At 44.2% G+C, this 15,252-nt stretch overlaps 1 protein-coding gene across 10 annotated transcripts; it reads left to right on the top strand.

Moving 5' to 3' along the window:
• The first annotated feature begins 290 nt into the window (after positions 1-290).
• Positions 291-14,014, top strand: AMER2 (APC membrane recruitment protein 2). Of its 10 annotated transcripts, none has more exons than XM_066369146.1 (5): positions 291-740; positions 4,228-4,302; positions 6,588-6,795; positions 7,105-9,131; positions 9,584-11,243. In XM_066369146.1, exons 4-5 carry the CDS (start codon positions 7,233-7,235, stop codon positions 10,016-10,018), a joined length of 2,334 nt encoding a protein of 777 aa, XP_066225243.1. In that variant the 5' UTR covers positions 291-740; positions 4,228-4,302; positions 6,588-6,795; positions 7,105-7,232; the 3' UTR covers positions 10,019-11,243. The 10 variants fall into 10 exon arrangements, with proteins under 10 accessions (XP_066225243.1, XP_066225247.1, XP_066225246.1 ...); XM_066369151.1 differs by lacking the exon at positions 291-740 and adding an exon at positions 11,714-14,014 and having other exon boundaries at positions 3,224-4,302; positions 9,584-10,031; XM_066369148.1 differs by lacking the exon at positions 291-740 and adding an exon at positions 3,224-4,097.
• Positions 14,015-15,252: the final 1,238 nt, after the last annotated feature.

Genomic DNA, 15,252 nt, shown 5'->3' with positions numbered 1-15,252 from the left:
ATAATCCTTTTCTAATCTGAGATATAATAATTGGGTAATCAGACAAGACAATCCACTAAGCCTGGGCCATAGTTTTGCTGTTCTTTTGGCTAGACTTTTCTTTTATTAGAGCAAAGTGTAGCTGACCTAGAAATTTCCTGCTTGGGCTCAGTCTTCCGTTAAACAAAAGCAGACACTCCTAAGAAGCAGGGATGTTTAGCAAGCACAGTTCTCCTCAAGGGAAATTTTGGCCACTGCTGCCTGAACCTACAGGAATGGGAGCTTCTAGGAGGAAACCACATGACTCTGCTTTTTGCTGCAAAGTAAAAGAAAGAAAGGGGGAATAAAAAGCTTCATGGTTAGCTACGGCTAATGAGTTCACTGGTGTGTGTCCAGGAAACATCCCGGAATGGCTATATCTGCTGAGATTTCTGTCTTTTGAAAAAGGCACCTTGTGGTGGAAGATGGTGAAGGAAGCACAAAGAAAGCTGTGTGAAGCTGGATTAGGAACCAAACTTAAAGCACACTAAGAAAGCCCATTGGTGCTTAGGACAGATGTAAACCTGGCTATTTGGAGATTAACCCATCACAGAGGAAAACATTTTTTTTTCCAAAGGAGAAAAACTCACACCCAAGCTGCCAAGGCCCGATCACAGTGGCCTAGCACCCAGGCTGAATTGAACAAAGGTGTCAGCCTTCTGCTGGAGAGTTTCATGCTGAACCAAGTCTCACGTTGACAAGTCTCCTGGTTGCCATCGAAGGTCAGTATCATAGTTTATTCGTGACAGCACCTGGCATACAATAAACATCCAATAAATGCTAGCGGCCCTAGCTAAGGCAACAAGGAGGCCCTTCCTGAGATATTCTAGAGGGGACAATAATCAGAGTCAGGTTCTTAATTTAGTCTATTTCGAGCATTCAGTAGATGTATTTATTTTTTTTAAAAAATGTACTCTCCAAAGGAGAGGCCTAAAGGATATGAAGAGAGCTGGAGTGGGTAATAGCGATGGGGACACAGAGGTCTTGTGAGCTAATGTGCCGACTTGTGGGAGGAGGAAACACGCAGGAAAAAAAGGATCCCACGGCGGGGGGTGGGTGTGAAATACCCTTTTCCTCAGCACAGCCGTAGCATGGGTCTATCTGTAGCAGAGTCTACTAGCTGTCTGCTCTAACCTAGGAGGTTTTTTTTTTTGTTTGTTTGTCTTTGTTTTTTATTTTTGCTTAAGAAAGGGCCATTTAAACTTCAAGAGCCATACAAAGCGATAAATCTAACAGACTACAAAAGACCACGTATGTGTTCCTGTCTCCTGGCCCAGACAGACTACTTGAGACTCCAGGACTCTAGTGGATAGAAGGCAAGATGATAGAGAGGAGGAAAGAGTATAGGAGGGTCTTTAAGAAGCAACTCTACTCCCTGGTCTTCCACATGGGTTAACTCCAAAGGGGTGGGGATGAGACCCTCCCCCCTCCAGGGTCTTGGGTAGCTGAGAGAGGAAAGGACCATGCTGTTGTCTGTCTGGAGCCCTGTGTGTGTCCCCTGTGCCATCATGGCAGGGGCAGGAGGGGGGATGTTACAGCATGGGGCAGGGGTGGAACCAGCATGGTATGGAAGAGCAAGGGGACTTTCTTGTGCCTCTGAGATTGAAGTTAAAGTAACTGAGGAAGAAAGCCCGCGATCTGGAAGGTCTCATGGTTTGGGGACAGGATACGAGATGCTCATGTGGCTGGAGACCAGGTGGCAATAAGGAGCCTGAGCAGAGGGTCTGCCTGAGCTACACAGGATGGTTTGTGCATATTGCCTGCTGAGAGGGCTATTTAGACTTGCTGCTTCACATCAAGAAGCAGATACAGAGTAGAGTTTCTGGCAGACAAGCGAAAGTACATGAAGAGAACAGGTACTTGGGCTTTGGGTCATGCCTCACAGCCCCATCCAGTCTCACACTCTCGGATTCCTGTGCCTTGCTTACTCATTAACACCTGTGGGCCCTCATCTTGGACTCATTTCTAGTTTTCACCCCTGCTAGGATTAGCTGATACCCACTGCTGAGTCTGGCTGCTCCCTACAGTGCATTCATCCATGCCCAAAGCCCTGGTATCCTGTCCACATGCCCTCTGCTATCTGATCTCATTCTGCTCTGTTTTTGGCTCCCCTGTGCCCACCCTGGTACTGGAAGATTGAAGAGAACCCAACCCACTCTGCAATCTGAATTAGAATATATTCTAAGGGGCGCTCTAGCCAAACAGCAGACCAGGAGAAAAGGAAACTATGGGGAGAAGAAGTAGACTCGTGGTTATGAAGCAGCATGGTTTTCAGACAACTCTAATTTACATGCAGGAAAAAGAGCAGTAATAGCCACAATGGTTTTTTTGTTCTGTTCTATCCACTATTTGCGAATTCTTACACCTCTTTTACATTCCTCCTGAACAATCCTAAGAGATATGCATGCCAAGATCTAGTCCTCTTGGCCACTGCCATTATTTTTCTTGTTTATTCTGGATGGCAGTGTTCTGTCCTCTCATTGCTGGGGACCCCAGAAGTGCCATCCATGACGTTGACATTAGTCTGTGCCATGTCTGTGCCAAGGCTCTGGTGACTGCATTGAAGGAATGAAGGTGAAGTGCCATCTCCATTGCTGGCAATGATGCCTGTCATGGGTTAAATTGTGTCCCCCAAAAGATATGTGCAACTCCTAACCCCTGGTACCTGTGAATATGACATTATTTGAACATAGGGACTTTGCAGATGTGGCTAACATGTCAATTAAGATAAGGTGATGCTGGAATAGAGGGGGTTCTCAATCCCGCGTGACTGTTGTTTTAATAAGAAGGGAAGAGACACAGGTAGACAAGTGGGGGAAAGCACTGTGTGAAGACAGTGGTAGAATCTGTAATGATGTATCTGGAAACTGAGCATTGCCAGCAGTAACCATACACTGACAGAGAGGGATGGGCTGCATGGTGCCAGCCCTGCCAGCTGCTGTGTGACCCGCGCCCCCTGGGATCCACCAGTATTACATAGAAATGCTCATTTTGCTTTTATTTGGTTGTTTGTTGTGCAACCCCTTGCCTTAGGACCCTGGTTCATACTCATGAGGCCCAGGCCAAGGTGGCATCTTATGAGTGGTGACACCTGCTGAACCAGAACACCCCATGCCCCTAGCTTCCCAGTTACTTCAGAGCCAACACGGGACCACAGCTCCTGGTGATGAGCGCTCTTCCCGCAGCAGCTGCTGTACACTGGGGCTGCATGTGAAATTACAAGTTGTGCTGGGCTTTTTTCTCTTGTATGTTACTAATTAGAAATTAATTTCTCCTCTGAATAAACACATACCCAGAACAGCTATTAAGCCACAGTGAAGCTGATGTTCAGGAAAACTCAGGAATCAAAATCTGCAAAAGAATATAAAAACTTCAGTCTAGCTCAGGGCTTACTGTGCTTAGACCACTCTTGTCCTCACCCTGCCCACTCTGGGCCAGAACCTTCCCCAGGAGGGTACGAAAAGGGCCACAGCACTGCCCCCTGGGTCCAGCTCCCTGCAAGGGACATTTATATGTCTCTCTCCTGGCAACTGTGCACATCACCTTGTGGTCTCAGCTTGTCTGAGGACCAGGACATCCCTCAGAGGACAAGGACATGCCTCGGATATGTGGACAGCGTGGACTGGTAGGTGAGGGTCAAGGTTAGCAAAGCTGGGGTTCTCCTGATAGTCCTCATAACAGGGACCCTGGGTTGAAGGACACTTGAAGGTCCTCACTGGCATCACAGAGCTTCTAAAGATTGCCTTGGATGATGATCCTGATGGTGAGGGGGATGGACAGGGATGAGAACAGGGAGCTGGCATTTCCAGTTGGGCTGGGGTCTAGAGTTGTCTGTAGTCTGAAGACAGGAGGTGTTGATCCCAATCCAAGCATCCTTTCCAAATTCCATTGATTAAGCATTATCCCTTTCAAGACCTCAGGCAAATTTAAGGAGAAGGCGGCAGCCTTCTTCCCCATGAAGCTGAGACACGGGGAGTCCCACACAGCAGCCACGCCACCGCTTCAAGGACAGCTCCTCACCCTGCCTCTTCCACACAGTGTTCTAGGTGGTTTCCCTCACACAAAAAAGAATCCACCTGGTAAGCTCAGAACAAAGGCAGAGGCCACACTGGTTACAAGACACCCTGAAAAAGGAATTGATGATGATAGTAAGCTCTCCTCTGTTTCTCTTTTTTCTTTCTTTCTTGCATTGATTATCCTCCTCCGGAGACACTCGCTACGGAGACAGAGAAGCCCCAACTGAACAACAAATCCTCCCTTGTGCCACAAAAGACAAGCACGCACGTGTCTCTTGCAGAACCCACTTGCTTCTGTTTGTGAAACATCCTGTTGTTTGAGAACAGCTTTTTCCCGAAACAATTTCCCTCAGCACCTAGCCCTTTCTACTCGAATTTTCTGTTTGTTGTCTAAATTGGGGCAGGGTGGGGGCAGTAACAGGAGAGGGGAAAAGAATGAAAGATGAAACCATCACCCAAAACAGACGTGCTTCTGGTAAAATTTTCTTCACTGTCATGATATGTCTTTCGGGGCGGGGCAGGAGGTGCGGGAAGGAATCACCATTTTGTGCAAATTCTGTCTGCTTCTCTGTGCTGGATGGTGCAGAGCAACTTAAAGGGCAGGCAAACCTTTGCACTGGTTCCTAACAATTGCCTTTGACGTCAATCTGCCCCTCCATAGTTCGACTGGGACTCAGCCCATGCTCCAGGAGTGGAGCTGGGAGTGCTTTCCTCACCTGTCTGGTTCTTTTGGTAAGGTCCTTGTAAAACTGGCCTCACCCGCTTTTCTCTGATAGTCTCTATAGAAAAGACCTTGGGTTAAAGGACATGGGAGGGACCTCACTCACCCCCTGGCTTCTAAAGCTCACCCAGCACCTAGCCCTTGAGGTTCCAGGAGATCCTCACATTCTTCTACCGCAGGGCCACAGGGGCACGTTCCCCAAACCGAAGACTGCTTTGTCCGTTCTCTTTGGATGGATGTCTATGTCCTGGAGGAATGATATCTACCCTAAAGACCTTGCTAAATTTCTCCCACGAGGCTCAAAGCTTCTCATATAAGAGGCCTGTCTTGCTAGGTCAAAGCTCCCAGTGGATATGCAGGTTCACCTTGTCCCAACTCTTTACTCTGGGCTAGGGAAGGGGAGATATTTACAGACTCGTGCATTTGCACCGATCCCAGTCATAAATTCTTCCAAATTGACACAGTTACGAAGTAACTCACATAGTCAAGGCAATTGTATTATGTGCATAAAAGAATTGAGAAAGATTTTTAACTGTCCTCCAAAGGTTGTGGAGAGATAAAAGATGAGTTCTCTTTATATAGTTCTTCACACCTGTTCTCTCCTCCAGGCAGTGAGGCCCCTGATTTATGGCAAGCAGTCAACTGGAACTAGGAATAGCCTTTCTCTGGTCTCAGCCTTACGCGGTGTCCAGGAGGTGCAGGCTAAGAGTGGGAGAGAGCTTGATGGGATTACAATGCTAGGAATGAAAACCTCTCCAGAATCTAAACTTATTGATTTCTTATTTTACAAAACAGTGTTCTTGATTAAAATCAGCAGGAAAGAGAAAGTATATAGGTAATAAACCCAAGTCTGAAATTCATTTTTTAAAAAGATTTTATTTATTAATTTTTGGAAAGAGAAGAAAGAGAGAGTGAGAAAGAGGGGAGGAGCAAGAAGCATCAACTGCCATGTGTACCTTGACCAGGTAAGCCCCGTGTTTTGAACCGACAACCTCAGTGTTCTAGGTTGATGCTTTATCCACTGAGTCACCACTGGTCAGGCCTCAAGACTGAAATTGAAACCAACTGTGTTCCATGCAATGGCCCACAGTTATTAATATAATTCCAACCTCAGTGTACTTTGGTTAGGGTTTCTGGGTATAATGCAAGTAGCACACAGAAAATGAAGCTCAAGATAATTCAGAAAAAGACTGGTATCTGTTTATATGTAATATCCATATTATTAAATAATATTTAATAAGTAGCAGTAAGTGATATATAATAAATATCATTACATATTTTAAAATAATATTCAACATATAAAAATTATATATATGTTCATACTTCTCCACTTTTTTTCCTAATAAACCCGCAGTCAGGATTATGAAATCAGGTGTCAAGTTTACAATTTAGCAGTCACCTTCTAAATCAGAGCACAGAAGAGACCCCCCCCCCCCCCCCCCCAGATTGAGCTTCCCTGGGATAAGGTTTTCCTTTTCCCAGTCAAATTGTGCCGAGACTCCTGGGCAGTAGTCCCTGCCAGGTTTTCCCCTGCCCCCCAGGGGAAGAGGGCCGCGGAACAGGCCTGAGGGAGTGAAGGCAGCGGCCGGCAAGGTCAAGAGTAACACCCATGACCTGCTTGATGGAAAAGGAGAAAGTAGACTGCATTCCAAGGACCACCTCTGGAGTGGACCTGAGATTCTATCTTCAGCTCACTCCACTGTGACCAAATGCAAACTGGGCAGTGGCTTCTGTTACCTCAGCCCCAGTAGCTGGAGTCTGGGACAAAAGCCACGGTTGTCCCAAAGGACCAGTCAAGTTCCAGCCACAGAACTGTTTCACTTTCCTTGCAGAGAGCTGCTAATGGGTATTTGATGGCCGGTGTTTTTGTAGCAAGAACCCCAACGAACAGGCAACAATAAGGATTCAACATCAACCTGGAGACTGTGCTCAGCATCAGACAAGACAGAAATAAAGACACACTCCAGTCTGCTGGGCTCGGTTCCCAAAAGCTAGGGACACACGTGAAGGGCCTGGGAAAGGCATGGAGATTCATGAAAGGTAGGTGATCAGAAGACTGAACATTTTGTGTTGGTTGTATCTTTTTTTTTTTTTTTTTTTTTTAATCTATTTTAAGGGCATTTTGTGAAAGAGCCAATCTGGAGGTGGAAAGGATGGTATTTGAATTCCATCATTACGACTTTAATTATTGCAGTCCACTGGGAGCTCTGTTGCCTGCTCTCGCCACAAAAACCAAAACCAAAAAATAACACTACAGCGCAAAGCCAGGTGGGATGGATCCTTTAGTGGCTTAAGGTGTTGTGTAAGCCCTGGGCGAGCGGAGAGATGCATTTTTTCTGCGTGTTGCAGGAGCAGCAGCAGCAGCGGCAGCGGCAGCAACAGCAACAGCGAGTGGCTCAGGTTGATTTAGAATACGGATGACAGTGGCTTGGCACGAGCCCCGGGCTGACGAAAGCTGCTGAGCCCCCTCGGTTTCCATGGCGACGAGCGGGCGCGGCGGCGGCGGCAGCGGCGGCGGCGCGTCCGCCGGGGTCTGCAGGAGGAAGGAGGAGGCCGGGGCCGGGACCCTCGCGGCGGACATGGACTCGCCCTGCGATTGTGCCGCCGGGACTCCGGCCGCCGAGCCGCCGTCGGGAAAGATCAACAGAGCCGCTTTCAAATTATTCAAGAAGAGGAAATCGGGTGGCACCCTGCCCAGCATATTTGGGGTCAAAAACAAAGGGGATGGGAAGGGCTCGGGTGCGCCGAACATGGTGAGGAGCAGGACGCACGACGGGCTGGCCGAGGTGGTGGTGCTGGAGAGCGGCAGGAAGGAGGAGCCGCGCGGCCCGGGCGGCGGCGGCGGGGGCGGCGGCGGCGGTGGTCGGCCGAACCCCGGCCCCCCTAGAGCTGCCGGGCCCGGCGCGGGCTCGCTGGCCAGCAGCTCCGTAGCCAAGTCACACAGCTTCTTCTCCCTTTTGAAAAAGAACGGTAGATCCGAGAGCTGCAAAGGGGACACGGCGGACGCAGGCAAGGCTGGCGGCAAACAAAAGAGGGGACTGCGAGGGCTCTTCAGCAGCGTGCGCTGGCACAGGAAGGACAAGCGCGGCAAGGAGGGGGAGCTCGCGGCACGCGCGGGGGGCCCGGGCGGCCTCGCCCTGCCGGGGTCGCTCACTGCCAGCCTGGAGTGCGTCGCGGAGGAAGCGCCCCGACTCGTGCGCGCGCCGGAGAACCCCAGCGGGGACGCGCCGCCAGACCCAGCAGGTGAGCCTGGAGTGGGAGAGCCGGGGCCGGCCTCTGCCGATGGCGCCGAAGTGCCTCACTGCCGAGAGGCCGAGAGCCCCGGGGTCCCTAGCGCCACCGGTACCCAGGGAGAGGACGCCGCGGGGCATCTGCGCGCCGAGGATCCCCGAGCACCCCCCGACCTGGGCGCTGGGGAGGTCCAGGCGGCCGAGGATGCTTCCAGGACAGGTGACGTTCTGATAAAGACTGTCCCCCTTGACTCCGACTGTGGCAGCGGCCGAGTGTCTGCCGTCCCTGACCCTTCCTCTGTTGATCCACCCTCAGACCCATCAGCTGATCGTATTTGTTTGATGTTTTCTGACGTGACTTCACTGAAAAGCTTTGACTCTCTTACAGGCTGTGGAGATATTATTGCAGACCAAGAGGACGAGGCAGGTCCCAGCTGTGACAAGCATGGCCCCGGGCCAGGCAAGCCAGTTGTCTCTAAAAAGAACCCCAGCGTGGTGGCCTACCAAGGCGGAGGGGAGGAGATGGCGAGCTCTGATGAGGTAGATGACACTTACCTCCAGGAATTCTGGGACATGCTCTCCCAGACTGAGGACCAAGGACAAGGGCCTCAAGAGGGCCTGGCTAAGGCGGCTGCAGCACTGGACTCCAAGGTGTTACCCGAGACCTCCAAAGACACCAGGTGTGCAGAAGTGGCCAAGGAGGTATCCTTGGTCAAGCGCAGGAGACTCAACCGGATTCCCATTGAGTCCCATCCCAAGGAGGAGACTAAGCACCTTCAGAAGGAGCAGCAAGAAGGCATCCCCAACAGTGATGAGGGCTACTGGGACTCCACCACTCCAGGCCCAGAGGAAGACAGCACAAGCGGAGGCGGTGGGAAAAAGGCGGGCATCCCCAGAGATAGCTACAGCGGTGACGCGCTCTATGATCTCGACGCGGATCCGGATGGAAGCCCAGCAGTCCTTCCTGCCAACGAGGAGACTTCCTGCGTGTCCCGGTTAAAGCCTGTGTCTCCGGTCACCATCACCTGTCCACTGCGAACACCAGGCAGTTTGCTGAAGGACTCTAAGATTCCTATCAGCGTCAAGCACTTCGCAAACCTTCCATCCAGCCATCCTGTGGTGCACCAACAACCAGCCAGGAGCGAGGTACCCAGAACAAAAATCCCGGTGTCCAAAGTGCTGGTCCGAAGGGTCAGCAATCGAGGGTTGGCTGGGACCACCATCCGGGCAGCGGCATGCCACGACAGTGCCAAAAAATTGTGAGATCTCCAAGACCAAGTTGATTGGATCACATGTCAAGGAATACAACTTTTTCTGGAAACTAATAAAATAAATTGTGCTTCCCCTAAAGAAAGGTTTTTAGGACCATCCTTGCTACAGAGCTTGGGCCGAGGAGGTCTTTGTCATTGGCTGGGACAGGAGACACTAGAGAGGGGATGCCACACTGCACATGGGATTCTCCTCCAAAGATAAATCCCTGGGAATTATTTTTAAGCGTTTTTTTCTTTTTTTTTTTTTAACCGTTTTAAAAATATTTTTTCTCTCTTTTTTCTTTAATGCACTGAGTACTTGGAATTCACCTTTACTTGCCTTTGCAGAAAATAGGACTTAATCAAACTGAAGTAAGCAGCACACCATGCTGTTTGGACATGCCGGGATCCAGAGGGCCTGGAGGAGCCATTGCAAGAACTAGAGGAGTTCTCCTGTTCCCTAACTTACTTACTTCCTTCCTTCCTTCCTTCCTTCCTTCCTTCCTTCCTTCCTTCCTTCCTTCCTTCCCTCCCTCCCTCCTTCCCTCCCTCCCTTTCTTCCTCCCTTCTTCCCTTCCCTCCTTCCTTCCCCTCCTTCCCTTCCCTTCCCTTCCCTTCCCTTCCCTTCCCTTCCCTTCCCTTCCCTTCCTTTCCCTTCACTTCCTTTCCCTTCCCTTCCCTTTCCAGGAAAACAACAAGAATAACAACAACAAAAAAACAAAAAAAGACCTTTGCTGTATCACTGTGTGGAAAACACCCAGGAAGCTAAAGGAAAAAAAATAAAATTAAAAATAAGGTATTTACCTGATGGGCAGAGGATATCATTGATTGGCAGAAACTTCCTATTTTCAGTTGCTAGGTATGCAAATAGGTAAATATCTACTCCTGGGACAAGAAAGGAGAGTTTTGGTTTGTTTGTTTTAAATCATTTGGGGGGAATAAAACCTCAGCACAGCAGGTTTTTCCTTTTTTTGTTTTTTTCCACTCCACGCAGAAATCGGGATGGGGGAAAGATTTCATTAAATGCCAACAGACCCAGTATTTTAGCATTTATAAACTGTCACTTTTTTTTATTTGCAGATAATGCATATTTTACAGTTTATTCAGCTATTAACATTTTATAATCTGTCCGTAACTTCAAGTTTAAAATCTGGTTTTATACCTAGATATGGTAACTGTCCCTAAACCATTGATTTTCTTTTATGTGCTGTAATGTGAAGCAATTCTGTTTTTGTTTTCTATGAGTTTTCTGGTTCTCAATGTAGAGGAATATATATATATTGTGTTTATGTTCTAGAGCTAATCGTTCTGCCATGTCTTGGGTAAAATCTCTTTGTTTCTTACCCCAAACCTTGTTGGTTTTTTAAAGATATTTTACTTTTGCTATAAAAAATTTTGGATTCAACCATCTCTCAATATGAGGAGTCCAAAATGAGGAACACAACAAATAATAATAGAAAAAATATAGTTTTTCAGTCATTTGACTTCTGCTTTATAGACTCATAACTGAAATAGGTATGTTCAGAATATAACACTGACAAACTTACATATCATAAACACATTATGCCAAGATTTTTTGAAAAGTGGCTTACTTTGTGTGCATTTTCTATTATTTGAGAGTAAACATTTATTTCAGAAAGGGTTCCTGTTCACCTTGGTAGCTTGAATGATGAACTGAAGCACTTCTTAGAATACTATTAGGGTCTAATCATTCTATATTATCATCTGAAATGCACTCCTGTGTATTTCATGAAAGGACCAGAGTTTCTACCAGGAGATGTGATTCATGGTATCAGGAAGAGAGACATATTCACAGGAAACTGCATATTATGTAAATAACATAAACACTTCTATATAAACTCTCATTTTCCAGAAAGATTGCCTAAATAATGAACTGATATCACATGTTTTTTGTTTGTTATCTGTTTTATAAAGGAAAGAATAAGGCAAGTTAAGTATAGGAAATCCTATTTGAATAATCTGAAGGAAGTAACAAAATAAATGGGCATCAAAGAAAAACAAATTTGAGTCAGTAGCACAAAGCAGGTTCCCCAGTTTTTAAAATCTGCAATGATTCTATTAGAAGAGGTGGTGGAGAATTGCCAAATTTCTTTTTTAGTCAGATCACTGGCTTTTACTGCATTGTATCAGATCCTTAATGTTATTTCAAAATATTGTTTAAATGTTTCATTCTCTCATGTCTTTAGAGGAGGTCCTATACTCAAACATATCCTTAAGAACTCTAACTATATCACTAGGAATTCATAAAGCAACTCACACTCACACGTGCTTGTGCATCAACTGTGCACAAACTAGAAAAGGTGTCTACTGTAAAATTGGAAGTATTTGAAATTATTTTTGTCTTGAGAAAGTAATTTAAATTTGGTTTAATGCTGATAGTTCTACATTCACATGTATATTACTCCCCTTACTCTTGCTATGAAATTAACTTAGGAATTTTATGCTCTTAAAAATAAGGAAGAAAAAGGATCACAGTTGCCTCCTATCACTACTGAGGATGGCCAATTAAGAGTTCCTGGAAGAAATGAAAGGAGACACCCAAATACCTCGGCCTAACCCTGTATCCCTCCCGTTCTCCAGGCAGACCACACGATTCTTGGAAATTTTCAATTCATTACATGAGAATAAAACAGTTTGAAATCAAAAGGTTAGTATCGTAGACTGATATCTTAACATAGCCTGTGTGGGCAATGCAAGAAGCAAGCATTGTCTTCATTTAAAAAAAAAAGCGACTATAACATTGTCAGGTGATATGCAGGTATGGTCCTTCTTCAAGGGCAATCATTGATTCTGCCACCACTTCCTGCTCTAAAGATGTTCTGATAGCTGTCATGGATTGCTTCCCAAAGCCTTTTTCATTGTGATAATGGTTTAAAAGAGACAGTTTGTTGCAATAATAACCACTTATATGGAATATTATTATCTCATTGCAGATTATACTTTTAAGGACTGATTCAGAATGATAGGTTTATGGTTGTGGAAAGGAATTTCTTCTCAAAATGAAAAAGGAGAGATTAAAATAGTCACAAAGCCTCCAGAACTGAAATTGGGCACATTTTATGATGGATTGTACTTTAATTCAATGCAACACATATTCACGGGGCATATAGCCAATACTTAATAAAAATCTATTCAATTAGTAGCTCGCACATAGCTATACTGTAATAGGACTTAATACTCATTAAAAATACTTTTATTTTACCGAGATATTTTTATTTATTTTTGTATTTGTTGCCTATAGTTTGTGGGGTAGAGCAGAATCTGTTGTGATTGAACAAAGGTGGTATGTATTAAGCCATGCAAATGCCTCTAAGAAAAAAAAAAAAGAAAAAAAATGCCTCTAAGAAATAGTAGTTATAACAATGATTAACAGTTTTTGAGTACTTACTAAGTGCCAGTGACTGCTAGGACCAGTACAAATCGTTATTGAGGCCTCTTAAGAACCATATAGGTTAGGTAATATTATCTCCCTAGTATGACATCTTTAATTCATCTCTTTTGTTTCTATCCCATTCCATCTCCCCTCCCCCAATTTCTACTAGTATCTGGAACAGGGATATGCATTCTTTAGTGACTTTTGATAATACAAGAGCTAAGAACTGCTTAGTGTCATTACAAACTCACTTTCAATAGAAAAAAAAGCTAACCCAGGTCAACAAGTTGGAAATTGGTTTTGTGTCAGAGACTATGATGCTCACGTCACTGACCCGGAAACTTAACCCCATTAACAATTAATAGGCAGACTGTCTGCCTTCCTTTGGAGGTATCCACGCCTGCTGGGGAGTACCATCAAAAGTATGAACAGAAATCTCTTCTGTTGTTATGGTGACACTTCTTCCCTCACAGGATGTCAGTCATTCCAAGCACGTTTCACTTGTTCTGGGTGTTCTCTGTTCGTTGTTTAGATAACAACTAGCTAAGCAATCCCTTGATACAATTCTGAACTTCAGAGATGAGCTCCTGGCTCTTTCAAAGGGAGTGCATCCTACCTTCTGTCTATGGCCATTGAGTCCTAGCTTATATTTTCCGATTCATTAATTCATTCAAATAATAGATGTTGCATATTTATTGTCTGCCATCATGAACTTGAGTATTTTACATTAAATTGAAATAACTAACACATACTGTGTGTTTGTCTGGTACTGAGATGGTGCTCTGTGCTTTTCTTCCCACTGTGATGTCCATTGCTCACAAGAAACAAGCAAGGTGAGTATTGGCTCCATTTTACAGAGGGAGAAAATCATGCTCACAAAGGTGAGACATCTTGTTCTGGTCACCCATTTAATTAATAACTAATGGACAGAATTTGAACTAGAACCCTAATTCCCAAAGCTCATAGTTTAACTATAAATATTTTTTAGCCATGGTTCAATTTTGCTAAAACTTATTTTAAGTATGAAACTGAGGAAAGTTATGAACGACAAGAGCCAACCCAGATATTTATAATTGTTGATACCATTAAAATGATAACTATATTAGCTAAAAGTGAACTTGTTTAAAAATTTTTTTCTTGATGGCTTTATACATGCAAGTCTAAGAGGGGAAAGCTCAGAGTCTGGCAGTTTTTCTCCTCACCTGGGTCAGCCTGCATTTTGGATCATATTCACCAACTAGAGTTACATACTAGCAGATCTACATACAGATTTTATAGTATGAGACTGCTTTGTCAATAATAAAACCAAAAGTATTTTCAATAGTGAATTCTGTAGGTTGTAACTTCAGTTTTCTTTCACTCTGATTCTATTAAGATGCCACTCTCAGTATTTAGGAAAAATTTGTTAGAAATTGCATTATAGGGACAATTAATGAGGTTATTTTACTAATATATGGGCTACCTGTACTTGGTTAAGAAAAAAAAAGAAATAGACCACATTTTAATGAGGTGCATTGGAAGATTTTAATAACTGGTGGCCATTCTTTTGAGTTGTACATTGGGGTAATTTTTGGAAATTATTCAGTAATTGAATAGAGTTTTTGCTTTATGAGAGAAGATAATATTTTTCACAAAATAGAACCTAGATTACTGATTATTATAGACATACTAAAATTTCTCAGATATATACCTGGATCATTTAATAAGCTAACAGAGATACTAAAAATATCTGGTCAAATTGCAAAGAGGCATAGTGTAGACATGCAGTAAATACTCGTTAACATGTCATGAAATGGCCCTAGGTAATGTAAAGGAATTAGCCTTCTCAAATATGTACATTGCAGCTATCTATCCCTCATTACACAGTTATCTCTAAATAAAGGAGGAGTAACTTTAACAGACTAATATATAATGTTCTTATTGCTCCCAGGGTAAATTTAACTGAACATGGATGATCTGATTGATGGTGGTAGTTTTATAAAAAATATCAAAGAAAATGGTTTTGATGTTACAGGCAAAGTAAATCCTTGTCATTTTTACTTGACTTCAGCTATCTATCAGGCTCATTCATTGCTAAATTCATGTTTTGTACAAGTTGTTTATATGAAATATCTCAGTGTAAGGTGGAGAACTGCAGGTTATTTGAAAATAATGACAAAGAAAACCCAAATGAGAAACTCCATTTCTATAATTAGTTTTCCCAAAAGTCAAGTATGTCTGAGGACAAGCTTTTGGCTATATTATTTTTATGTACAGGAGGAAAAATTGTTAGTAGGTTTATAGATCTTATTTTTATAATAGAATGTTAAATTCCCCCAAAACATCAAAAATTGTCTTCTAGAACTACTCTATGTTTTTAAAACCTGTTTAAAAAAATTCTAAATAGCAATAGGGTCTTTTCTCCTTTGTCCACTCCAATTTAATGGGATAGATGAACCAATGTTTATATTTTTAAACCTGTACATATTTTATTTTGAGTATTTTGTATATTTGTTGATATAATTCCATTTTGTGAATATATATCATTGTGCATGTTGCTGTTTTTGATAGTCACTCTTTTAATGAATGTAAGAAGCTTGAAATAGCACCTTTCTTGTCTCATTCAAACATCTCAGAATGAAAA

This window comes from Saccopteryx leptura, chromosome 2, assembly GCF_036850995.1.
Source record: "Saccopteryx leptura isolate mSacLep1 chromosome 2, mSacLep1_pri_phased_curated, whole genome shotgun sequence".
Lineage (NCBI taxonomy): Eukaryota > Metazoa > Chordata > Mammalia > Chiroptera > Emballonuridae > Saccopteryx > Saccopteryx leptura.
This window is presented reverse-complemented; position numbering and strand designations above follow the sequence as displayed.